The 26,248-nt window shown below is 36.4% G+C and overlaps 3 protein-coding genes across 5 annotated transcripts in view; 1 reads left to right on the forward strand and 2 right to left on the reverse strand.

Annotated features, from left to right (window-relative positions):
* Positions 1 to 2,298: 2,298 nt before the first annotated feature.
* Positions 2,299 to 5,997, reverse strand: LOC123307085 (cGMP-dependent 3',5'-cyclic phosphodiesterase-like). The gene is made up of 4 exons (XM_044889290.1): positions 5,382 to 5,997; positions 4,020 to 4,383; positions 3,610 to 3,911; positions 2,299 to 3,548 (listed from the first exon to the last, which is right to left on the reverse strand). The coding sequence occupies exons 1-4, from the start codon at positions 5,916 to 5,918 to the stop codon at positions 2,367 to 2,369; spliced, it is 2,385 nt and encodes a 794-aa protein (XP_044745225.1). The 5' UTR covers positions 5,919 to 5,997; the 3' UTR covers positions 2,299 to 2,366.
* A 1,269-nt stretch (positions 5,998 to 7,266) lies between these two features.
* Positions 7,267 to 26,248, reverse strand: part of LOC123307104 — a 53,776-nt gene continuing 34,794 nt past the window's right edge. The window contains exon 6 of the mRNA XM_044889315.1: positions 7,267 to 7,661. Within this exon, the coding sequence (XP_044745250.1) occupies positions 7,381 to 7,661 (281 nt within the window). The 3' untranslated portion in view covers positions 7,267 to 7,380. The remainder of the gene's footprint in view (positions 7,662 to 26,248) is intronic.
* On the forward strand, positions 15,453 to 19,237 carry LOC123307090 (hornerin-like). Of its 3 annotated transcripts, none has more exons than XM_044889299.1 (5): positions 15,453 to 15,568; positions 17,468 to 17,830; positions 18,040 to 18,451; positions 18,482 to 18,627; positions 18,906 to 19,237. In XM_044889299.1, the coding sequence occupies exons 1-5, from the start codon at positions 15,493 to 15,495 to the stop codon at positions 19,199 to 19,201; spliced, it is 1,293 nt and encodes a 430-aa protein (XP_044745234.1). In that variant the 5' UTR covers positions 15,453 to 15,492; the 3' UTR covers positions 19,202 to 19,237. The 3 variants fall into 3 exon arrangements, with proteins under 3 accessions (XP_044745234.1, XP_044745233.1, XP_044745232.1); XM_044889298.1 differs by having other exon boundaries at positions 18,040 to 18,393; positions 18,424 to 18,627; XM_044889297.1 differs by having other exon boundaries at positions 18,040 to 18,627.

Genomic DNA, 26,248 nt, shown 5'->3' on the forward strand with positions numbered 1-26,248 from the left:
AACTCTTTTTCCAACTCTGAAGTCCCCTTGAACCAGACATTCAGAAATCATTACCGGAATCGCAACTGATACCGGGTGTTCAATTGAGACCTGTATTAGGTAGGTACTTTCTCAATTCTGATTGAAAAAGGATATATTTCGACTTTAATGGAGTGTGTGGCAATGGAATGGAAACCGAATTTAGACTTGATAAGGCCCTAAATTGTCTTAAATTTCAAAGCACAGGGTGGGCCAAATTCGTTTTCTACTGAAGGGATCTCGAGAACTATAGCAGCTAGATGAAAACGGACGACACATTCTCGAGCTCTTTTTTCCTGACTATTCCAAATATGAAAACAGATCTAGCCTAACAGTCATAGATTTTGAGTTATAACTCGCTCAATTGAACTCGTATTCGAAATCTGTTGTTACATTCTACAGGCACTTTTTTATGAGGAATTCGAATATGATATTTTTGAATTTTTTGATAGAGCCATTTTCGAGATACGACAGGGATTTCTGATTTTTCAAATGTGAACTATAGTTGAAAGTTCTTTCATCTTGCTGCAATTTTTTTGCTGATTTCAAAAATGTATCATATGTCGCTATTCACATGAATGTTACACGAGAAAAAAATTCAATACTTTTTCTACTTTTCGACTCTCTGTTGAATTATAAGTAGGCTGGCTTACCATAGCAACCGTTGAATATGCATTATATTTTGTGAACCTGCCGCCTCTATGATTGGAACCACGGATTGCTGAATAAATATTTCGATGATTAATTTGCCATCGTTTGTTCTCGCGATGTTTGGCATGCTTATCTTACGATGGTTCACAATTCGAATACTACCGTTGACAGAAGTACCTATTTTTCATCATCTTACTTTTGTAAAAATTATAATTATAGATAGCTATCATATTTTATTTATATTACTGACTCTTTAAGTTTCTTTCATAAATAGAAAAACGATAATTGAATAAATTTTCTTCTTTAATAATCAGACGGCCTTTTAATCTCTTTTAGAGGATATCTATCTCGATATCGATATATAAAAGAAACAATTATTCGATACTCGGTGATTCCTATCATAAAAGGTTAAGTTCACATAGGACTATGTGTAGTTCACGAACCATAATGCATTTTTAATGGTCTCGCTATGGTTACGCCAGCCTACTGAAAATTCAACAGTGAATGGAAAAGCAGGAAAAAGTATTGAATTTTTTCTTATGTTATATTCATGTGAATAGCGACATATCGATACATTTTTGAAATCAGCAAAAAAATTGCAGCAAGATGAAAGAACTTTCAACCATAATTTACATTCGAAAAATCAGAAATCCCTGTCGTATTTCGAAAATGATCAAAAGATTTACTAATATCATATTCGAATTCCTCATAAAAAAGTGCCTGTAGAATGTAACGACGGATTTCGAATACGAGTTCAAATAAGCGAGTTATTCAGCTTCATTGAAAATGACAAGTTCTCAATTTTCGTTCATATCTCAAAATCTATGAACGTTAGGCTGAATCTGTTTTGGATTAGTCAAGAAAAAAGAGAGAATGTGTCGTCCATTCTCTTTTAGCTGCTATAGTTCTCGAGATCCCTTCAGTAGACAACGAATTTTGCCCACCCTGTACAGACAAAGGTCAGGGCCAAAAATATACTTTTCGGCTACCTACGACAACTGACGACTGACGGCCCACAGATTCTGCTCATTCTCATTATGTACTTCCTGAGGAGACAATGCCTTGTGAGTTATTCAGTAAGCAGGTCTTCTTGTTAAGATCCAGATACTTCTTAGATCTTAGTTTTTTCTATGCCCCAGAAAGATTCCGAGCCAATGAAATAGTTGAGCTACATTTCTGGCAAGTGTATGGCCTCTCCATTACCTTTGAACCCAGGAGAAACAGACCTCATTATTTTTGCCTAATTCGTTGAGTTTCTTTCGACACACGATATCATCTTAGCAGAATCCATGACAGCCTGTCTGTCAGGATGTATCGCTAGGGCTCGCATTACTGGTTGCAAAATACAAAGTTTCAACTGACACTAGCTTTTGTGAAGTGTTCTGAGTTGACTGCCTATTGCTTGACGACCTAGGAACTCAGTTGCAGTCCATTATGACTTAATGCTCCATCAAAATTCAAAACTGCGATTTTTGAAAGGAAAAATAGAGGATTGAAATTCTAATAGAGCATTAAATTTAAACGGACTTTCTCTCAAAATGGGTGTTAATCCACGACTCCTAAAAGTAATTTACACATAGTCAAATGTTCATCATCACCATCAACTTCCATCAATACTCGTAATACCCGTTGAAATTTCGACGAAATATTGTATTTCCAGACTAGACAAATGAACATTCGACAATGCATAAGAGACATCACATCGAGAAGTTACTGCCTTCCTCGTGAATTTTCTGCACTTCCTCTTCTTCCTCCTCAATAGGCACAGCTGCCTCCAACTTTTCCTTCCTAATTTCTTCCCTTATCTTGTGTACCTCAGCATCCAATCCGTCACTCAACAGAACGTCCAACCCCATTCGGCCACTTAGTTCTTGTTCCACGAAATAATCGATGAGTCTTTTCCAGATTTCTATATTATCCTCCAGGTTGAATCTCAGTGTCTCGAGTTCGGGGAACAACGTTGAGAATATGCTGAAAACTGGCAGACAAATTTCCTCCAGGAATTCAACCAGTAGGTCGGGAACCTTCGCATGTTCCCTGTTCATAGCTGTGATCGGTTCTCTTTCTCTCAATTTTTCCATGTCTCCAAACTTGAAGAATTCCTCGAGTAGATACCAACTTATTCTTTTCGTGTTCGCCCAATCTTTGCCGAAATCTGATAGGTCAGCGGCAGTCATCAGAAGGGAACAAAGGTAGTATCTGTGCGCTGAGTTGAAATTTTGGTAAAACTCCGTACAAATTTTCTTCTGTTTATACAAGAGTTTCAAGTGAATACTCAAATCAGTTGAGAGTATCAGATCCTTGATGAGCTCTATGCAAATGTTGTAGTCTCGATCGTTTAAGCCTTCAAGAATGTTACATCCCTCCAAATTTAGTATGGTGAGAGTTTGATTCAGTGAATGCCTTGCTTTCATGCACAGTTCACTACTGAAGAAATTTGCCAATGCACTTTTTGTTGTGAGAATGAATGGGTTAGTACAGCCTAAATGGTCGACGTCATGACAAAATCCTGCAATGAGAAGTGCCAAACCTTCCAAAGGTGATATGTATCTATTATCCACCAGTCCTAACTGCTTCAACATACAATAGACGAAGTGACCAGTGGCGAAACCATGTTGCCAATTTGTAAAAGGATTTTCCCTATAGACATTCTTTATGGTGAGAAAGAATTTTATGAGCGTTATGTCCCGGATCTTGAACTTCCTGAGATAGTCCAAATCGTCGAACATCCTCAGGACATAACACACGGTTTCTGGTGTAATGATACTTCTTGTCAGGAATTCATACATATCGAAGTAGGGAATTCTGTGAACTGTTTTGCAACAGAGCACCTGTGCTACATCCTCCATGGTGACTTGAATCTTATAGATCATTATCTCCTGAAGAAATATAAGAATTAATTACGTTTTTGACCGTCAAACTCCTAAGAGGACCATATACCTGGGCCATTCTGCTTCTGGTAACACACTCCTCCAACTTACGGAACATCAGTGAATGCATAAAAGATATTCCACAGTTCATCGAGAAAGCTTCTACGATTTGTTCATCGAACACATCGAAGGTACCATTCTTTTTATTGGAAAGTTGCCCGACACCCACAAGAAGCTCTCTTTCATCTCTTATTGGAAAGCATAATATATTTCTTGTCCTCACGCCAGTGGCAGCATCTTCACCTCTGTGGAATAGAGGATGTTCGTAGGCATTTGGTATGTTCAGGGTTCTTCCCACTGCCGCTACATGAGCTGTAAATCAAGATTGATGCTTTTGACTGGAAGATTGTCTCATACGTAATGCGAGAATTATTGAGTGTTTCCTAAAGAATGGTTTGTACCTCGAAATGTAAAACCTACCAGCAATAGCTTGGTCCATCGCTATTCGCACCTCTAATAAACCAGCTGCAGGTTCTGGACTGAACACTCTGGACACCCAATGGAGATGTTCAGGATCCAGTAGGTACAGGCTACATCTCTCTGCGTCCGTTAGATTTCTGGCACTCAACATAATCTCTTTCACTAGTTTGTCCAGATTGTGGATATTCCTGAACAAGCTTTTGGAACCCTCGAGTAACAAATGACAATTTTTTTTCAGCCTGGCTTCTTCTTCACCCTCCATGGTATTGATTAGGGTGGTAGAACAATATCGGAATAGTTCCTGAGTGGCTCTGAGTACGTAATAGTCGATTTTTTCGCAATTTAGGAGACACACTAGAGCGACCTGGGAAAGGTGAGAGAATTTGTTGAAGTGGTGTGGAGAAACAGATATTTCAATGGGGAGAGGCATTGGTATCAAATGAGTGTAATCAACTTTTGGTACTTTCGAATTGCTCATGAAAGAGGAAGGTCCCAATAAGTAGGTTTCCATTTATGGCCTTTTTTTTTCTTCTCCTGGATGTACTCGCTTGAAATCATCACGTTGGTATTGCAGGAGGAATGATATAGGCTGGGGCAGAAACATTTATAGTAGTGGTTATCGACCTGAACGATCTAGAGAATTTCTCCTCCCTCTTGTAGATGGCACTACGATTTTCGTTGAAGCAATTTTTAGACCAGAAGATATGCTAACAGAAATGCCAAGAGTCAATCAGGAAGGGCACTCTCTTGCCAGGTGTTGGGTTTCCTAGAGGTAGGGCAGATTGATATTATCTTAGTAAGGTTGCCAGAGAATGTGTTCAGCATTTTCATCTGTGCCCTTGCACCAGTAGCACAGGCGACAAATGTTCAGTAAACTGATGGTGACCATTTGGAGCCTTGGTCTCTAGAGTAGTTGGTAACTCTCAAGGGTTATAAGTGTAGAGAATAGCCTCTCAATCAGAAGGCTCAACTACTTGAGATCACCCCTGGTGCTCCCTTCAGAGAAGCATTTCATATCAATATACGAAAACTGCCAGTTCCAGACCTTCAAGAGCTGAGCGAGTCAATTGTTGAGCCATTGTATCTGTCCTCTAATTACTAGTGACTTATTTCAAAATGAAGATTTTTCTTATACGTTGGATAGTGTGAAGGCACCGCTTCTTCTGTTTTAAAGAAAGATGACGTCTCTAAGTTTGCGCCAAACTCTCACCCGTAACGACAGGGTTCTCAATCTTCTCATATATGCAGAGAAGAAACCAGACCAATAAAGAAGTCAACGTTTGAAAGAGGAGCAATTCAAGTGTGATATAATGTAATAGAGTACTTCAGAAGGAACTGCATTTCTTCAAAAATGCTACTGACCGGATTGCCATGGAATCTCAGAGTACTATCCTTATCTCTCCTACATCTACACAGAATGGGAATGACATGCATAGGATCGCCCTTCTTGCCCATAACGGCCCTGCAGATCTTTCTCACTTCTGGATCTAACTCCTTCGAGCACACGTAGTTTCGGCCGTCCCATTTGATGATCGAATCGATCGTCTTTCTACTCAAAGGCATGATGACCTCATTCTCTAGTACCCTGTCTGTCAGCATCTGCACCCTGCCTTGCTGCGATATCCGCATAATGTGTATAATGAACACGTCGCTCGCCTGGCATGCCTCTTTCAGGTACGTGTTTATGTCGAATTCGAGCTCCTGACTGGAGATTCCGTTGAAATTTTCCATGAAGTACATGATCCTGGTCGCGTCCGATACCTCCAGCCTCAAAGGGACCGGCAAACATTCGTCGACCAGGGGAATGACTGGAAACTCCTTCTGGCAATATGGCGGAGCGTCGAATATGTTCTGTTCCCGTTCCTTCTTCATTTTACGCATCGGATTTAGGGGTTCCATTTTGGAATTTCGGGACGAAAAAATGTGTACACAAGAATTTCTACGTTCACGTTGACAGTTTGATTGATGGATCACGTCATTTTCAAGAATCTATTGAGGTGATGCGTTAAATGTGTGGTTCCTGTTTTGATATTTTTTTATGGACGCAGCTCGATCAAAGAGTATCAACAAGAGGTTTCACATTGTCGAAGATTTGTCTTATTGAATTTGAATTGAATTGAAATTGCGCCAGCAATGTTGCAGGCTTTGGTTCGATGACACCTCAAAGGGAGTCATAATACTACCTACAGCCTTCCCTTTAGACAGCTGTGATAAAACCAACTCAACTCACAACCGGATAAATCTGTCTGTTCTGAGATGTGAAGATGTGTGGTGTTATGTTGCCATGGTTTGACTCTCACCTGAGAGTTCGACAACAATTCGTATCTGACGCCGCGTGGCCACTTCAGAAATACCCCAGGGTTCCGATCTGGGGCCTCTTATTTTGTTTTTGTTTTTAAGTGTAAAGATTGTAAACGGTTGCGTTCGCGCGTAGTACTTCCCCAATTTACTTACCAGATCTCCTTGGCGGTGAGGCACTGTACAGGGTTACTCAAGTGCGTGATGTAGGTGTTGTTTCCGGCACCAAATTTATTTTCAGTGCCTAAATTGAATCGAGCAGAATGCTTGGGTGTTTTATTCGACATATTCGACTTATTCAATGATTAAGATACTTCTCTAAATTATATTTCGCTTCTTCAATCTGGAGCCCTCAGTATGTGACTTATATCCATCGCATTGAAAGAATTCAGATGAGATTTTTGAGATTTATGAGCTACAAATGCAATTTTCGCCTCATTTGTTGGGAAATCCTGAAAGTTACAGCCTCAGATTGGAATTTTTCAATATGATCTCCCTCGAGAATCTGAGAAGAATTAATGACATATTGTTCATTTACAAAATTTTGAATAATAAATAACACAATAGTCAACTTCTTCAACAAGTAAATTTCCGATTTTCAGAAAAAAAAATGAACAATTCTCTTGAAATCCTCAGAAAAATCCAAATTGTCAAGAAAATTCAGTTAGTAAGCTGTGGTGAATAAATTCATTGTTAGTTCTGACACACTACTTCAAACACTATTTCTATTTATGAATGTGTTTTCACAATTTGTTTCGATACCAATCCAAAAATTCAACATTTAACACCCTGAAACTTTTTTTCTTGAAATTACTCAAGAAATCTCCGCTCTCCGTTTGTACCTCCAGTTTAGGATCACCCTGTATAGTTAGTAGGTCGAATTGAGCTGTTAGATTACGAAAAATCGATCGAAATGTAACCCTCTATATACATTTCATCCAAATATGTATGCTTTTTGTCATTTGTGTACTTGAAAAATCTCCCACTCATAAACATTTGGCAACAATAGGCATATACCCGTCTATGTTACGTCATGAACACTTTTGATACTTTAAAAACAATTTTAAAAGCAGAAGTCACCGATTGCGCTCCAGTCCATCTCCTCGTAACCACCTAAACTGTAGTCCTCCAAATTTTGACAGTACAGGCTCGAACTCACTGCTGCTTCGTGGACGCAAGTGGCTTCTGCCGCCCATACTGCACCGCCCCAACCCCAGCCGTGTCCCCATCCTAATTCCACCCCTGATATAACCGTGTGGTCGTTTTCGAAATTTTGCGGTCTTGAGGCAGTGGCTAGGGAGGTCGAGGGAGCTTTTTGGTAGAGGCTCGAAGACTTTGGTAGTGCTGAAAAAGAGAGGAGACACATTAACCATAATAATGATCATTTACCACAATAAAAATAATAATAACCTAGTGAGTGACGCAGAAAAATGAACACCAAGTATTCATGAAATTGGAGCAACAAAACATTTAATAAATGTGCCTTTGGGCAGATGAATCGATCAAAATTGAGGAAAATTCCTTCTAAAAAGAAGGAAATTCCTTCTAAAAAGAAGGAATTTCAATAATGTGCTAGTCAGCTAGTCTGACCTATTACATAACTGTGAAAAAATGGAATTTACTGAACTTCCACGATGTTTAATGAACTCAGAAACACTCAGGGCATACTTCTAATACGATGGTCGATTTTCCTTTGAAGTATCCCATTCTAGGCAACTTATTGCTCATATCGAAGTGTCGTTAGAGTCATCTTTTTCCCATTATGTCCCAGGTGTGTTCTATGAGTGACAGATAGAAAGATCTAAGGGGCCGTGTCAACAAATGGACTTAAATTTCTTCCAAATGAGCTTCATTCATTCATTGCTCTCACTCGTTACCGAGTATATCTACAAAAAGACTCAAACACAACACTATCGGTGCGATCAAACTTATAATTTCTTAGGGCTACTTGCGAATGTGTGCCTCCTGTGACTGAAGAGACCCAACCGTGAACTACAGATCCTTCCACACTCCGGGCATGGATAGTCATCAACCAGATCTGTATTCTTCTCGAGTCTCCATTATAACTGTGGACCAAAGACCTCCACTGTGATCTGTCTAACGCTAGTTGTTCCCAGTTATGATTGGCATTAACTGATTTTAGGGATTGATGCAGTTTATCCTTAAACTGCTTATAATGGTCTTCTGGTTTCCGGACTCCCTCTGTGAATTCGCCATATAGAGATATTTTGGGAAGTCTTGTGACTTGCATCCTCAGAATGTGGTAGCTCCATCTGAGTCAGGTCCTCGTTACTTGAGTCTCATATGTTATACAACTCGCGCGCTGCAAGACTTCTGCATTTGAAACTTTGTGGAACCATCTGATGTGTATTATTTGCCTTAGATGACGTTTTTGTGTTTGTTCAAGCTGTTTAATATGTAGCCTGTAAGGGTTCCAGCTTTCGCTTCCGTAAAGAAGCGTTGGGAGGACCACTGCTTTGTAAACAGCTGTTTTTGTCTTCAGATTGAGGTCGTGATTTTGAAACACTCTGTCCTCCAGCTTCCAGAATGCCCGTGATGCCAAATTGATACAGTTGAGTTTTTCCATGTCCAGGTTAGCCCTAGTTTTTATGAAGCTTCCCATGTATTTGAATTGCTCGACCTGTTCTAGAGCTTCATCCTCCACGCTGATATCTCTTTGAAGGCTTCCCAGAATTTTGGTTTTGTCAATATTGAGTCTAAGGCCTAAAGCTTCCAAATGAGCTAACCTAATTCTGGTTACATGTGTTCTGGTCCTGCATTATCTTGTTGGAAAACTGGGTTGGACAGCAATATAAGAACATGTGGCTCCACCAATTCCTGACTGTAACGGTTAGTGGTTATGTTTTCACTGACGAATACTAAATGGGACCTCATTCCATAAGCAATAACTACCATAATTCCCACAGTGTGGTGCACATGGCTTTCCACAAAAACTAGAATTTGAACAAGCGCGAAAAAGCTTCTAGATCACGTCAGTATTTTCCATTTTTTTTCTATTCAACCGACCATTCCCTTAATCCCTTGAAAAATTTTCAGGAAAAGATTAATTAATTCGAAAGTTTCGCTGTTGTTTCGAGACTGTCGCAATTTTCCAGTTCATTCAAAAAGTAAGCCGAATTCAAAAAACTTCGCCACCTTGCTTCAATTCAATCTGAATTGATGATGATGAACACTATGAACAGTGGATAGTGACGTGAAATATTTGTACCATTTTTCATTCGTTTAATGAGGAAAATCGAACAAAAATAACGATGACTAACGTTGCCCCTGAGAGCTGGATGTTCATTTTTAGACACAATCCCTTCATTAACGAGGGAATACAATATGATACTCGGGTTGTGCTTTGATGAAAATTATTAACTGGAGTTTAGAATTTTTTATTTGATACTGTTGATATTGAAGCTTTCAATTTTCAGGAGGTTTTTTGTTGAGTATTTATAATGAAAAGACTTTTTTTGATACACGATTATCGGATGATAATTGTTTCATTTTGTCCATATTGTGAATTTTTCATGCCTAGACCAAGAAAATCGTAGATACCCATAGGGCACTTTATACAGGTTGTGAGTAAATGGTTGCGAAAAAATTTCAGGGGTGATTCCTTGTCAGAAAATGTGGGTCTTCCATATAATTTTTTTTAGAGCAGCCCTTCCATAGATACACACCCTAAAGGGGGCATCTGTCAGAACGCTGACAGAAATGAAATTGAGTAGGCATTCTATGGGCTAGAGCAGGTAAATATTGGTGGTGTTTCCCTATAATGTCAGCATGATACCCGCCTATTTGATAAATTCAAGTGCGAAAAAGGGTAGAAGGAAAGAAGGGAAAACTCCTTCTGACGAAAATGATGTATTTTTTATGAAATATCTTCGAAACGCCACATTTTGAAATAACCTTTTCAACCGTTTTCCAAAAAAAAATATTTTAAGCACTTAAAAATGAAAAATAAAAGGGGATTCAAAATTTAAAGCGTTTCATTTCAATTGCACAAGTTGGCAACATCGACTGAAATATGCCTTGATAATAAAGGACAACAAATACATTATCTTGATGAGGTAGACAAAGATGGCTGTCTATGAAGTCTGCGACGAACGAGGAAGGTCGTGAAATTTTATGGGATTTTTATGGCCGGTTGCAGTTGAGGCTCGCCAGTAAGTACGCGCCTGTAAATCAACAGCTGTTATTTCATAAACAAGCTGATCGGACATTGTTCTTTCTATTTTCTAGTAGGCGCTGTTGCCAAATCGTAAACTTGAAACCAAGCTATTTAAATTTTGAAACCCGATATTTGAAGAATGATTTTGAATAGTTTCCGAGGTGCATTTGAAAAAATCATGAATGAAACTCATAATTATTCAGTTTAAACTTGCATATGCAGTGATAAATCTTCCAAATTGAGGAGAATTCCCCATTGAGGAAACTTATACGAATCACGATAAGTACATTTTTTTTCTGAAAAACCGTTACTTTTAGCAAGAAATTAGAAGAGACCTCATTTGTTCGGAATGTATCAAGCTATCAAATATTAGTTTTTCACTGGTATAATATAAATAGGGAAAAGGAAATAATCCAACACAAAAACCTTCAGTTGAATGATATATGAACCTAACAAAAATTGAAATTCCTCAATCTCAAGAATTCTTGGGATTAGCATTTCTACCTGAAAACTAAGCTACAAGCCCAAAAGATTCGTCAAAAAGCCTGAACTTTCTGTTTATCGAACTTAAAATCAAAATTCATTTTTAAATTAAAGAGATTGTTTCGAGAACATCACTGATATAACTAACGAATGATTAATAGGAATTTTTGATTCAAATTAGTAAAGAAACATAACATGATTGTCCATATAAGGGGATTCTCACAAAATGCCTCCTTCCTCTGTCCAATCGTTTGAAAAATTAATCATGGTCATTTAGTGCCTACTCTCAGAACAATTAATCACTAGTGGAGTTGAAAAAGCGGTCGAAACAATTAGTTCCTTTCTGAACACTTCCTGACGTATTCTATGTTGATTGCGAGAATAATGGATTCTGATATAATTGTTTTGCTAACTATGCCACGTAGATTGCTGAAGTCTCATTCGTTCTGAAAAATTCCAAGAAACGATAAGAATTTCCCGACTATAAATTGACGAAAAACATTCGAAAACCCCCATAACTTTTCACTATCAGATAGGTAAGAGTTACAGACCAATATGTTGCCTAAAAGTGTTGTTTTTGCATTGGTTATTTTGAGTGTTGTGGCCATTCAATACTCATACTGTTCTCCCTTAGGTAAGATGATTGACTTTCCCATGGTGAAAGAAACCATAAATAATAATAAATGAATTAATACTTTCGGATTCGATTGAAATTATGGATTTTATGTTAATATTTCAAATATTACTGACTCCTTACTTCAATTCACCCAGATATAGCATTTGAAATTTTTATGGATAGTATATTTTGAGATATGTATAGATGCATTTACATATAAGACTGATTTTTCTAGTATGATGGAAGGTCCAATAAGATATTTGCTTAGTTGCTAAAGTTACAAAGTTTACAAAGAACACAACTGGTTCTCCGAATTTCTGAATTGAATTAAATGAGTAGGAAATCTGCTTTTGAAATCCATTGAATTTAGAAATGAATATAGCAAAAACAAACAATAATCTATTTTTAATAAGGCAAAATGAGAAGTAATTATTTGCAACATCAATCAACCTTTGAATTCAAGCAAATAAATGTTATATCTTGGCTTTGATTTCCTATATCAGGCTTACCTGAGTGGTTTTTGATGAAAAGATTTCCAAATTTGTGCTTCTTATATTACAGTTATTCTATTTCACTTTTCAAGAACATACAGGGCAGGGCATATTGGTTTAGTTATGGCATATAATTAAATAGGTACTCCATTCCTCAGATATTCAAAAAAAGTACACGTCATGAATATTACATGTTATCAGGTTACTCTAGGATTTATGATTTGATCGATTATCATATATTTTTTTTAGATAAAGCAAGGGCGAAAAGGCTGAGAAGAAGGATGTAAAAAAAGCTGAGTTAAAAAAGGACGACCCAAAAAAATTGATAGACGAAATAAAGAAGGATAAAAAAGACGACGAAAAAGAGCCGGAAATCAAAGAGAAAGATAAGAAAGAGAAGAAAAAAGTAGAAGATATGGGTAAACAAAGATCCGAAAAACATGATGAAAAGAAAGAGCACGAAGAGAAATTTCATGATGGTAGAAGACATGAGGGAAAGAAGCACGACGATAAAAACCACGATGACAAGAAAAAACATGATGACTCAAAACACCATGAAAGGAAAAATGGAAAACAGGAAGACAGAAGAGGGAAGAAGATTAAATAAAGAAACGTATCTATTTACTGACATGTGCGAATATGTGATTTTTCCTACGTATTGATTATGTTATTATTATGTCATAATATTGTTTTTGTTAAAATAAAAATAAAACTCATTGACCTAGTAAAATATTCATTTTCCCAAAAACATCCTATTATTCGTTTGATCGAATATATTATAATCATTCCTTAATATTTCATGAAAAAATTATGACAAGATTTTTTATATATCCCAGGAAAGTCATTATATGTAGAAAGTACTGAAGTTTATATCAATTTCGATCAGAAAATAATGACAAAAGTTATTTTTACTACAAATTTTATTTTTTTCCACATGAACATTATTGTAGGTAATTAGTCAAAAGAAAATCATTAACTTGCCACGATAATTTTTTTCAAATAATTGTCGATAACGTACAAAAAGGTGGAACTCAATGATATTTTATTCAGTTTCTAGTTTTCTAACTGCTTGATTTCAAATCATACATCATACTCATATAATATATCTGTCAGAAAACACCCTGTATCTTGCCTTTATAAGTGCTTTTACAAACAATATGAAATGGATCACATGTGTCCACACTTCTCATATTTTTGTTTCCTATTATGATGTTTCTTATCTTATGGAAGTCGAAAAGTATAATTTTTTCTAATCAAACCATAAAGTTAGGCGGGAGAATGATCAGATTTAATATTAGCACTCAAATTTAAGTTACTTAAAATGGTGTTATTTGAAGATTAACACATTGACGGACAGTACCTATTTGGCAGTTGCTTGTGATATGACGCGCATGTGTACTGATTTAATATGGTTCAAAATTCGAGTGATATACATCAAAATATAAGTAGTGATTTAGAGGATGTGAATATGGAAAAAAAAACAACAGATGGCTTTAGACGTCATTGTCATAACATGAACAATTTTCTTTTTTTTTATGACATGGACGTCCAAAGGCGTTTTCATTTTTTCAACAGAAAAAGTAGAATTTCTCTTCATTAGATTTGGTAAGGAAGTTATAATAAAAGTTAAACATGGAAACTACGTAATTTTCGAGCGCAACACTCTCACATTTGAACAAATACTGAACACGCTGGATGGCTGTGTCGCGACTGAATACTCGGTATGGCGAAGCGAATGATTCCGATCCAAATCGTCATCTTTCGGGTTCACAAAATTCAAAATGTGTGAACGATGTGACGCTTTTTCATAATATCACGCTTTTCCAACGTCCAGGAACGTCTTGTCGATGTTAGACGAGTTTATAGGACGACGTCTATAAACGTCTAAAAACTGTGCCGTCACATCATGCACAGTGACCTGAACGTCTATAGACGTCGTTGTCCGTCAATGTGTTAATAATTATTTATTCAATTCAAACTTTACACAGTTGATGAGCTGTTAAAGAAGATGCAAGAATATGGCACGAAAAACCAAAAGACAAAAAAAAAATAAAAAATAAAATAAAATCCACAGATAACACAACTGAGATGAAACAGAAAATTTTAACATTACAAATACCGTATCTGATTCGGTAAATAGAATCGAAGATATATACAAATGTAGTATGTACATCAACAAAATAGTTTTTGTGTTAGGTATACTCGTAGAAAATAATTTTTAATCCCTGATATAACTTCACTAGTGAGAAATGAATTGTTGTCATCTAAAAAACATATTTTTATAAAGCCCCTAATTTCCACGTCTTTCAGAAAAGTGTAGGTAGTTTTCCAGGTACTCTCAATATCATTTAGTAAACAGAATAGAATTCTCATGTGAGGATTATGAATTTATTGTAAGCATCATGTTGAAAGTAAAAATCATCATAGAAAGTATAAAGTTTTAAGATAACTTTATTAAAGATAAAGAGTAACATCATATACATCGTATAGTGGGGTTGAATTTTAATTCACTGAATAATTAAATGGCGAGGTTACAATCACTTATAAAAACCCTGTATGTCCAAACCATTCTATTTATGAATAGTAGAATTATTATCATCAACAGAATTGCTTTCTACAATTTTATTTTTCAGAGTAATTTTTCAATACATCTTCGAGTTTGAAAAGATATTTCTCCTCAAAATCTGACACGCTTGAGTATATATCTCGGTATGTACCTACAAGTAACGATGTTTTTTGCATTTTCAAAGGACCGTGTGACATTGCGTCACATTCGAATTGTCAGTCTCTTGAAAAGCAGCTTCCTTTTGGTCCGATTAATATACTCTCTAAAAAACTGACACGCTCGAAAATTTTTTTTTACCATTTTCAACCCTTCCGTACGGCCAGCCCCACCACGCAAACTGTCAGATTAACAAGAATTTATTATCAGAGACACGAAGGGGATATAGAGTATCTTAATCTGACACGCTCGAGTATGTACACCTAACGATTTCTTTAACATCTTCTGAGACCTGCAGACGCTTTCCTCACCGATGAAAGTGCATGTACAAGAGAACCTTTTTTCTTTCTACCATCTAATCTTCAAAATCCACTAGGTCGCCACGACACTCGAGTTAATCCCGATTTAGCATCGTGGTCTCCCCAACTATAACTGCAAGGAACAAATGAGTATCCAAAAAATTTCTTTTTTTACTTCGTAAAAAAATTCAATCAACATTAAGCCGAAAAATTATTTTTCATTATCGAACTTCCATAACATCATATCGGTTTCAGATAATATTGTGAGTTCGAGTAGTGAAAATCATTAATTTTATTTGACTTTTTCACAATGCGTAGGCCTTATAAATAGCAGGGTAATGGAAAAACTTCATAGTACACACAAACTATCAGAGAAGTTCAAACGATATGGCGCTACTCCCAACGATTGTTTGTTTGGTTTTTATTTTGCACGGAATTCCTAGTTCTATAGGATTAATCGAAGGTGAGGTTCAAATTTTTGGAGCACTTATAGTATATTTTTAATCAATGCAACCGAAAAATCCAATTGTGGATTCGGCATAAAATATTATAAAAGAAAAAATAACAGTTTTGAGGACAACATCGAGATGCTTCTCAATCTTTGAAATCATTTTGGGCTTTCAATATGAAAATTACAAACATGCGTGGGCAAAAATGGCATGCAAAATTGGCAATGAAACGAATTATTTGAATGAATTTTGTGCTGTTTTTTTGTAGAGCTTCGAAAACAGCAATCATTACTGAAGTGCATGTCATTGGCCTCAAAATACATAAGAGAGTCAATATTTGAATTCAATTATTGCAACAATTTTACCCTTATAATAATAAAAAAATGTTGAAAAAAATTTCCTTTACTATTTTATCCGAATCGGCTCGTTTTGAAAGATACAGGCTCTTGAAAAACCATAAAAATGCGTTTTTTTTCATAAACGGTTTCATCGAATGAAATGATTTTCGAAATATAGTTTTTCATTCATTTGATGAATCTTTTTCGAACACAAGATATCACCCACGTCCTTTAATTTTCTCATGATGACCATTACGTACCATAAAATTGACAAAAATTCAAGTTTGACGCTTTCTGATGAATATTTGAACGTTTTGTTGAATAAAAGTATTCTTCATATTATCTTGTATAATGCGCCATTTTCGAGTAATTTGATGTTCAAAAATTAAAAAGTATCTGTGGAGAAATTGGGTATTTTGGCTGAATACAACTCTGTTCAAAAGATCGCAAATTTAGCTAGTTATTCTGAAGGTAATTTTGTTTTTCCAAGGGTGGCACATCTCATTATGAAAACTCAAAATGGCTTTATTTTTTCAACAGGGCTGAATCGGAAAAAATTATATAGGAGAAAACTGTATCTCTTGACCTCAAGAATACTGTTTTAATATCTGTACGCGGCAAAGACCCACTATGTATATTTTTTAGATCACCGTTAATAAAATCATCATTTAGCAACACTAGCAACAAGTCAATATATTTCATAAGAATGCCTTGCACATTTTCATTATCTACTTGTATTTGTTTCCCATTTTTTTTGCTTCCTTCGGTTAGATTCATTCAACATTCTGCACATTATGGATATTTTTAACATTATGTCAACATTTGTTAACAATATTTAGTTCAGTTATGCCTTAATTTCGTATAGCCTGTAGTGCATCATGTATGTGCTTGAGACTGTTCTCAGAAGTTTCACCTATTTGGTCTGCAGCATGAAAAGCCCATAAATAGATTCCTGCTATGTGAGAAAGATCATACTTATTGCAATACAATAGGAAATACTCCTTCTGACGAAAATGATATCTTTGAAACGTCACATTTTGAAATAACCATTTCGACCGTTTCCTAAAATAATTATTTTAAGCACTTAAAAATGAAAATGGGTATTTAAAATTTAATGCGTTTCGTTTCTATTGCACAAGTTGGCAACATCGACAGAAATATGCGTTGATAATAAAGGACAACATATACACTATGTTGATGAGAAAGACAAAGATGGCTGTCTATGAAGTCTGCGACGCACGAGGAAGGTCGTAATTTTATGGGATTTTTATAGCCGGTTGCTGTTGAGGCTCGCCATTGAGTAGGCGCCTTATGATGGCTGCAAATCAACAGCTGTAATTTTATAAACAAGCCATTGTTCTTTTTATTTTCTAGTAGGCGCTGTTGCCAAATCGTAAACTAGGAACGAAGCGATTTGAATTTTAAAACCCCATATCTGAAGAATGATTTTGAATAGTTTCCGCGGTGCATTTGAAAAATTCATGAATGAAATTCATAATTATTCAGTTTAAACTTGCATATACTGTGATAACCCAAATTGAAGAGGATTCCCCATTAATTCCATGATACATACAGGTGCCAGAGGAGCGACGCATACCATAGGAGGTGAAATACTTAATGGCCTCGAGCATCCTGGAAAAGTGATAAGCGAGCTTGGTGGTGATATCAAGGATGGTGTCGAGGGTTTCGCCAAGAAAGCTGAGCATATTGCTGGTGGAATAGAGCATGGAGCCGAAAAAATCGGCTCTGAAATCATAGGCGATATTGAGAAAGGCGCAGGAGGCATGATTCATGGAATTGAACACGGCATCAAGGAGTTGGACTCTGGAGTCATTGGAAATATTGCAGAAGGTGCTGGAGAGCTGGTTGAAGGCGTAGGAAAAGGAGTTGCTGAAGTTGTTGGTGATATCGAAGAGGGAGCAGAGCATATTATTGGAGGTATTTCCTTACGAGAGTAGTAAATAGATATAGTAGATATTTGATACAAATCAAGAACTGAACTAACAACTGTTAAATAAAAATTTTTCCAACATAATACCCTTGAGAATATTAGCTAACAGATGGAATTATCCTAATAGAAATTTGAGATTCAAAATATGTAGTACAATATTTAGATACTATTGTGTCTAACGGCCCTTTTTTACTAGGTATAGGAGAAGGTATAGAGAAAGGAGCAGAAGGAATTATAGATGGAGCCAAGGGGGCTATTGATGGTATTGGAGGTATTGTTGGAAAACTGACTCCCAAGAAACATAAAGGACAAGATAAGAACCACAAACACAATGGACAAGATAAGAACAGTCACGAACATCACAGTAAGCACAGGAAAGGAGATAGTGAGGAGAGAAAGCACCATAAGAATAACGATGACCATGAAAGGCACCACAAGGGTAGTGGAAGCCATGAAAGACACCACAAGGGTGACGATAGCCATGAAAAGCATAACAAGGGTAGTGGAAGCCATGAAAGACACCACAAGGGTGACGATAGCCATGAAAGGCATCACAAGGGAAGTGGAAGCCATGAAAGACACCACAAGGGTGACGATAGCCATGAAAGGCACCACAAGGGTGACGATAGCCATGAAAGGCACCACAATCATAAAAAAGAAGATAGTAGAGAAAAACATGGGCATGAGAGACATCACCGTGAAAGGCATACCGGCCGTGGTATCGATAGAAAGACTGGCATTGGTTCTAGGGATGGTATCAGGACTCCAATATTAGATCTTTTAGGTGAGAAATTTTTTTAATAATTAACCAAAAAAAGGAGCTAACAGTAACTCTCTCTCTCGCTACGAATCAATAATACAGGATCAAAAGTTTTTGCTGAATATTCAATCAATAGGCGTAATATCTTTGGGTGGAAACTGTTGGGAATCTAGGTTCTAGAGGGATGAAGTCATGAACACAAACTGACCATCATATCGTGCAAAAACTGAGTGTTCACTTATTTTTCTTAAACGACGGTACTTACTACCCTTGCTCAAATGTCACAATTTCAATTTTTATAGGTATGACCAAATCGATCTGCAAAGTCAGTTACGCAGCAGAAAGTCTCATTGAAGATCTTGGTGAACTGCACATTTGGGCCGATAAACAGATGGCTATGGCTGAGCATGCTGCTTTTAACTACATAGTGGATAACATTGTGATGAAGATGGTAGATGGAGCCAGAAAATATCACCATAAAATCATAAATTTCGTGGTTGACACCCATATAGGTATGCAGAGATTGGTTATGAACAGCATAATAGAAGGTTATAGAGTGTCTAAAGCTCCGATAAGGGAGTTATTCGCTTGTTACTGATGAACATGTTCTCCAATAAATTATTTTTGTTGTAAAGTGGTCTTTTCTTCAGTACCTAGATTTAAGGCGAAACATGGAAACACCTGGAAGAGTGAGATGTGAATGAAATAAAAATAGGGTATTATTGAACAATCAGCGTTCTCCAGAAAAACCCATACCTATGCGGTTGCACAGTTTTGTATGGTCATCCTATATATAGAGACAGGACAAAAATTTACCAAGAAGAAAATAAATTGGTGGTCTAGACTCTAGAGGTTTCAATTCTTGAGTTAGCTGGATCTTGTATTGGCGAAGAATGAGATCTGAGTACTGAGCTATGATTTGAAGGCATAGGGGAATAAATAAAATAATACCACATTCAAACAAATCTATGCATGGCGTGCATTCAGATTGACAAAACAAAATGGTGCATTCCAATTTGAAAACCCAAATACTATCAAACTTGTTCGTGGAAATCTCACCGAAAAAATTAAGGGCAAGTGAGAACGGCATCCCCTTACTTCAACCCCCCCAGTCTACTGGCCTATAGCGCGCAGCTTTCATTCAAAAATTTCCAGTTAGAAATAATTAAGTGCAGGAACTGAAACCAGCGAGCGCTCTAAAGTTTTTCTTTCGCCTGTGCAGAATTGAACGGTTCATTATATCAGAAACGCAGTAGAGGGGTAAGTTTTGAATTTCTGGTTCGCAAAAAGGGGGAATGAAAAGAAGACGCGGATCAAATGGAGCGCAAAAATTTAACAAGTACTTCATGAGTGCTAGCTAGGAATTAAATTACGACAAATAAAAAGATGACGAGAAAATATTGCATTGGTTTGAAATGACATCTGGTTAGTCAAACGTGTATCAAGTATATATTTAGGAAAATTCCGAATTATTTTTACTACATTTACCTATCGTGAATTCGCCTCCATTAGGTAGAAATAAGGGGTTTCAGAAGCAAATAAAATTCGGGTTTCTTATACGAATCTCATTTGGTGTACCAAACTTGATAAATTAGGTGTTGTCCTTCCAATACCTTTGGACATTTTCCAGTTTTATTTTTCGCATATGAATTAACTTGAATGAAGTATGCAGTTTGGTCCTCAAATACATCGTTGAATCATTCAGATAAAAGAAAGAGTGAGTAAAATAATTCCGAAAGATTTTTCCATATTTATGATGATATAAATTCAAGACATAGACTTTTTGGTTTTTGAAGATTAGATGGTAGAAAGAAAACAAGGTTCTATCTATCCATGTGTCAGTCTCAGGTCTCAGTAGGTGATATTCAATTTGATTGGAAACCAGTTCCACTTATAATCAATTCCAGGGAAATTTACAGTATTCCTGATTACCAGAGAAAGAAGTTGTTGAAATTAATTTGTTTCGTCATTTTTAGTGTTGTATTTCATTTTTATGTTTTCGATTTATTTATTCATTTTTTTAAATCCTTTTGATCCGTTTTTTAAAAATAAATTTTATCCTAATCCTCTATTGAATGTTTCATTTTACATGAATCATGTTATATGACGGAAATAGGGATATTTCTATGACCAAAATTATTATTATATTATTATTCATTTTCAGCAGTGGAGAAAGCATCTGTAGATTTTCGAAGATGCTACGTGTCTCTGATAATAAATTCATGTTAATCTGACAGTTTGCGTGCTGGGGCTGGCCGTACAGAAGAGTTGAAAATGGTAAAAAAAAAATATTTCCGAGCGTATCAGATTTTAAGAGGATATGTTGACTGGACCCAAAAAAAGCTACTTTTCAAGAGAGAGACAATTCGGACGTGACGCAAGGTCACAGCGATCCATTGAAAATGCAAAAACAGTTACTTTTGTAGGTACATACTCGAGTGTGTCAGATTTTTATACAGATAGTTGATCTCGGTGTTGAAGACGTGTTGGCCCATTAATCTGACACAAATCAGGGAGGGGTTTTCTTAATCTGACAGTTCAAAGATGATAACAATGCAGTTCTTTTAATATCCCCCTTCCTGTACCTCTAATCGTTTTCGTATTCATCATCAAAGTTGTAGATAATAAAATTCTTTACAACTTTTGTCTGAAGCAATTTTTTACACTCTTAACCGTTTTCGATTCATTGTAGAATCCCAATCTAATGTACAGGCTGGGCAAACATTATACATTATACTTTTTTGCCAGCAATCCAGTGTCGTACAATTATTCTTTCGAAGAGGTATATTTGCCGAGCTATAACATGAAGATGTATTTTTTCTTATGAAAATAGTAGTTTCAAATGACCTATAGAGACTGAGGCGATGTATGATATATTTCTGAAACGGTAAAAAAATGGTGATTCTTTCTAAGGCATTTTAAACTACTATTTTCATAAGAAAAAACACGACTTCATGATATAGTTCAGCAAATTGTAGGAAAAAAATCATAGTACGCCACTTGATTGCTATCAAAAAAGTGTCTGTATTGTATCTTCATTTCAACATCCTAGATCAAACAGAAACGAAGATAATGACCAAAGTTGAAATCACCCAAATTTAAATTTTGTCCTATACCTCAAACACAAAAGAAGGTAGAGAAATGCAGTTGATGGCATTATGAGTTTCTCGAAAAAAGACGACATAAATGGCACATTCATTTTCCCCTATCTGGTTGGGTTAAAAAGTTGTATCAGGTATCATCAATTTTGCCCACCCTGTACATTCATCGCCAAATATCTCAAAAACGTTCGAATTCAGGAAAAATTACTTCGGGCGAAATTTGTAGAAAATGTTATGCTCTACAACTTAAATATTGATTGCGAAAACAATTTGAAGCCCAGGAGAGGAGATAATTTAAAAAAAAACTGCGACCTTTATGGCGAATTTTTATTGTTTACGCTTGCTGAAACTGTCAGATTATATTTTTTCCGTTATTCTTGTTTCATTAGCTTCAAAATGAGAACAAAAGCCAAAGCGCTCGAGAATGTACACGTGATGTTTTTTTTTGCAGTTTGGCGCTCTTCCACACATTTTCGTCACGCTTAAATTGTCAGATGAGATGTAGGTATACTTTTCAACATGTAATTAATCACATACATATATTATATCTTAATCTGACACACCCGAGAATGTACAATGATCGTTTTTTTTTTTACTATTCTGAAGGGCTGTCCTAGACAATTCCCCCTATATACAGGTCTAATTTTTGGTAGAGTTATTCGACAGGGTCCAAGATATCCTCACATTAATCTGACACGAGTAAATTTCGAATTTCTCTCTTGGGCTCCCCAACTATAGAAATCGTATCTCATTTTATAATTTTATTTTTTAGTTCTTGTTACAAAATTTATCGCTGCTATACTTGTAAGAAACCTAGAATAAGCTTGAGAAGGTAACGTTACCATGAAAATAGTATGGGACGTATAACACTCTGTCATTCTTTTCGTCTTTGCGTGGGGAAAAGTGAAACTTTGCGCATTTATATTTATAATATAATATACATCCGTAACAAAAAAATGTTGGTTCAGGAAAAAGCAAGTTGCACGGCTTATTATGACTGGAAGTGGAAATACAGACCCACCCGAGCTTCTTTTATTTAAATCGTGGGAGGAATCAATCCGAAGCCCTCAATAACGCGCAGAAAAAATCGGAGTGAACTCGGGGCCTCTCCAAATATTCGATACCTATTGATGAACCCTCAAAAGCTTCCTTTTTCACCTGGCGCCTGTTTCCTCTCGAGAGCGCTTCAAGATGAGCTCTGAGCTGCCTGCCAAGTTACAGACCGGGTATTTTATTGAATATTCATCATCCAGGGAGCCATTTCATCCACAGTCGGGACTCATTCATCATTCGATCATTTCTAGCCTTTCCTAATCCGTATTTGGTTATCCGGGTAGACGGAGAATTTTCGATTATCATCCGGATTTTGCCGGAAAACAAATTCGGGAATGTTTGCTCCGTAGAACTGGAGAGGATTACTGGCGATGAGAGCCGCTTCTAGGACGCGTATTACGAAAATATTTTCCAGCAGCTCACTCCAGAGCCACACATCTGTGAAATCAGTTCATAAAAATTTATTCAACTATCGTGCATGAAATGATTCTGGTGAAAATATTCCGTGAAAAATAGTGATAACATCAGATTTTGATCCTTATTCGTTTGTTCTTATAGATACAGTTTTTTCATGAGTCGCTTGGCGAAAACGATGAACCTGTATATCCTGGTTTGGAACTTCCAAATTCAATAAAATATCGATATCATAATCATACAAGGTCCAGTTCCGAAATAAAAGTATTCCGTGATTAAGAGGAGTTTATATCTACCACGGGATTTTCTCGCCATCCGTATAAGGCGTAAAGGGGTGTTGCCATAACACTTATCGAAGTAGAAGTTACGAATATAACAATAGTTTCCACTTTCGTCGAAGTCGAAAAGATGGCAGCATTTAACGAACGTTTTTTTCAATTTTACCAAGATACGAATTGTAGCCAATGGCGAGACTTTTCGAGAAATTTTTTCATGTGGAAATTCATAGAACAGATAATTGCATCTCGGAAAGTTAATAACATGAATGAATATTTGTTTTACAATGAAAAATTATTTTAAATTATTTCCGTTTGACGAATAAAAAAATTTCTGACTTCGAGGTGACGAACTGATTGAATTGAATTTTAATGAGAATCCCATATAAATTAGTGGTTTCCGACGTACGAGGATATATTGAAAAATTCTTAGCCTACTATAGAACCGAACAAGATTTCAATGTCAAAATATTTTATTACATAACATATTCTCCTCTTAATTGGATACACTTATTACAGCGAATCTGCAACGTCTCTAGACTTAAAAAAAAATGTTTCTTCTTGCTCTGCAAACCAGACCTCCACAACTTTGATTGCCTGCTCGTTGGAAGAAAATTTACGACCTTTCAAACTTTTTTTCAGTTGAGGAAAGAGATGATAGTCGGACGGAGCCAAATATGGTGAATAAGGGGGTGTTCTAGTAATTCAAACCCTAAATCACGAATTTCTTGCATGGCAACATAGGATTTGTGTGCAGGGGCGTTTTCCTACTTCTGGATAGCTTTCCGCGTCTTTTCTCTTTAATTTTTTTTCCATAGAGTGGTCAGTCATGTCGAATAATAATCTCCGGTTATTGTTCTACCCTTATCCAAAGACTCAATCATGATTACCTACTCCATGGCAATCCCAAAAAACTAAAGTAAGAACTTTTCCAGCAAATTTTTGGGCACGAAACTTCTTAGGTCTTGGAGAACCAGAGTGTCGCCATTCCACCGTTTGTTGCTTTGTTTCTGGATCGTAGAAATGTACCCAAGTCTCATCCATAGTAACAATTCGGTTTAAGGAGTATACATCTTAGAATATAGAATATTCTATGTTCTAAGGTGTACATCGTTTTCAAATCGAGCACAGATCAAACGCGATGCTTCTACCCTTGCACGCCTTTGGTCAACATTCAAACATTTGGGGATCCATTTTGCAGCAATTTTTCTCATGTCCAAATTGACGTGAACTATATGATGAACGCTTTCGTATGAAATAGTCAGTGCTTCAGATATTCGTTCATATCGATATTTTCGGGGACTGACACAGAAACTGTCCTTCCCGATCGGCCATCATTTTCAATGGAAAATTTACCTCTTTTGAAGCTTGCAGTACAATTTTTCACGGTCTCATACGAAGGACATTGATCACAAAGGGTATTTAGAATATCTCGTATCTTCGTAAATCTGCTTACCTCTTAACCTTTTTAAATAGAGGTACTTGATGATGGCTCGATACTCCAATTTTTCGATTTTCACAATTTCGGTGGACATCTTCTTTCTTTTAATTTATTGCGTAAGTCTGGTTTACTTTCTTAGCCTCAAACTTCACACTGACACTTCTAATGAGATATTATTCTTTGCTATTATAGTATAGTCAATATTTTTTTTTATGCGTGGAACTGGTCTAGGCTACCTAGATATCAATACATCCTCGTAAGATATCTGAATAATGAACCTAAGGAAATCAACTAATGGCAAAGCCTGTGCCATTCAATAACCTGACACAATTTGGGAGCATAAAGTTCATTATCATATTATCAATGAAATGACCTGCCAACTTGACCGAACTAGTTTTCGATTTTTTTTAGTGGTAGATCAATTAGAGACATGACGTGTATTATATATTCTGAATCAAAAAACAAAAAAATGGGACTGAAATATGTAAGAATAACAGAGGGTTTATATTTGATAAAACAAAAGTGGCGGACAGGAAAAAATCTTTGACTACTACTGCATTCTACATAAGGAAGTGTCTCTAAAATAAAACATTTGTTTATGGATATCACTGATACTTTACTTTAGAGGCACCAGCACGAAGAGCCGAAAAATGAGTTTTCATTTATAACTTGAAAACAAAAGAAGATTGAGGGATGCGGTTTTGGCCATTAACAATCTATTGAAAGTCGAGGTCGGAAACGTGCCATCCATTTTCCCTAGCTCTTACGGCCAAAGAGCTGTAATCCAATCCCATCGAATTTTGCCCACCCTGTAGAGTGATTTTTTTTGTCGAGCATGTAGTTTTGTCAAGAAGTCATTCTTCAGGATTGGCTTATATAAGATTCCTGCACTTCCTCGGGTACCCAAGAATAAACGTCTAGGTCAATTACTTGATATTGGACACATAGCCCAGTTGCTGGCCCTAAACAGTCGCCCTTGAGTAGTCTGGAGGGAGTGCTCGTTGAGGGTTGATTGATTAACAAGAGGAGGAATAATGTCGTACGATCATTTATTCATCATCAAACCAGCTACCTATATGACATTATATCACAGATTACTCCCTCTGTAATTTGTGCATCATATTGCATTGCAACCCTTCTTGGCTTGGCTGAAAAAAATGGATGCCTACACTGAAAATTTTCCTAGCACCTAGCTCTTTTCTCCAGGATGTAAGAGTGTTTGGGCTCTTATTGAAAAACCCGCAGTTGAAATCATCCAGATTGCTGTAGGTGAAGGATTTTTTTGTTTGAAATCTGAATTTCTGAACTTTTGTGACTATTCAAGAAGTAAAAATTTTTTTTCTCACCAATTTTTCAAATAT

This window comes from Coccinella septempunctata, chromosome 2, assembly GCF_907165205.1.
Source record: "Coccinella septempunctata chromosome 2, icCocSept1.1, whole genome shotgun sequence".
Taxonomy (NCBI): domain Eukaryota; kingdom Metazoa; phylum Arthropoda; class Insecta; order Coleoptera; family Coccinellidae; genus Coccinella; species Coccinella septempunctata.

What these genes read in the sequence shown, in the direction of transcription:
- LOC123307085 (XM_044889290.1), bottom strand. Translation starts at nt 5,918, where the DNA reads ATGGAACCCCTAAATCCGATGCGTAAAATGAAGAAGGAACGGGAACAG. An exon ending in TGAGATTCCATGGCAATCCG is followed by an intron (nt 4,384 to 5,381) that starts GTCAGTAGCATT and finishes CACCTTTCCCAG; the next exon opens with GTCGCTCTAGTGTGTCTCCT. An exon ending in CCAGAAGCAGAATGGCCCAG is followed by an intron (nt 3,549 to 3,609) that starts GTATATGGTCCT and finishes ATATTTCTTCAG; the next exon opens with GAGATAATGATCTATAAGAT.
- LOC123307090 (XM_044889297.1), top strand. Translation starts at nt 15,493, where the DNA reads ATGGCGCTACTCCCAACGATTGTTTGTTTGGTTTTTATTTTGCACGGA. An exon ending in TTCTATAGGATTAATCGAAG is followed by an intron (nt 15,569 to 17,467) that starts GTGAGGTTCAAA and finishes TGATACATACAG; the next exon opens with GTGCCAGAGGAGCGACGCAT. An exon ending in AGCAGAGCATATTATTGGAG is followed by an intron (nt 17,831 to 18,039) that starts GTATTTCCTTAC and finishes CTTTTTTACTAG; the next exon opens with GTATAGGAGAAGGTATAGAG.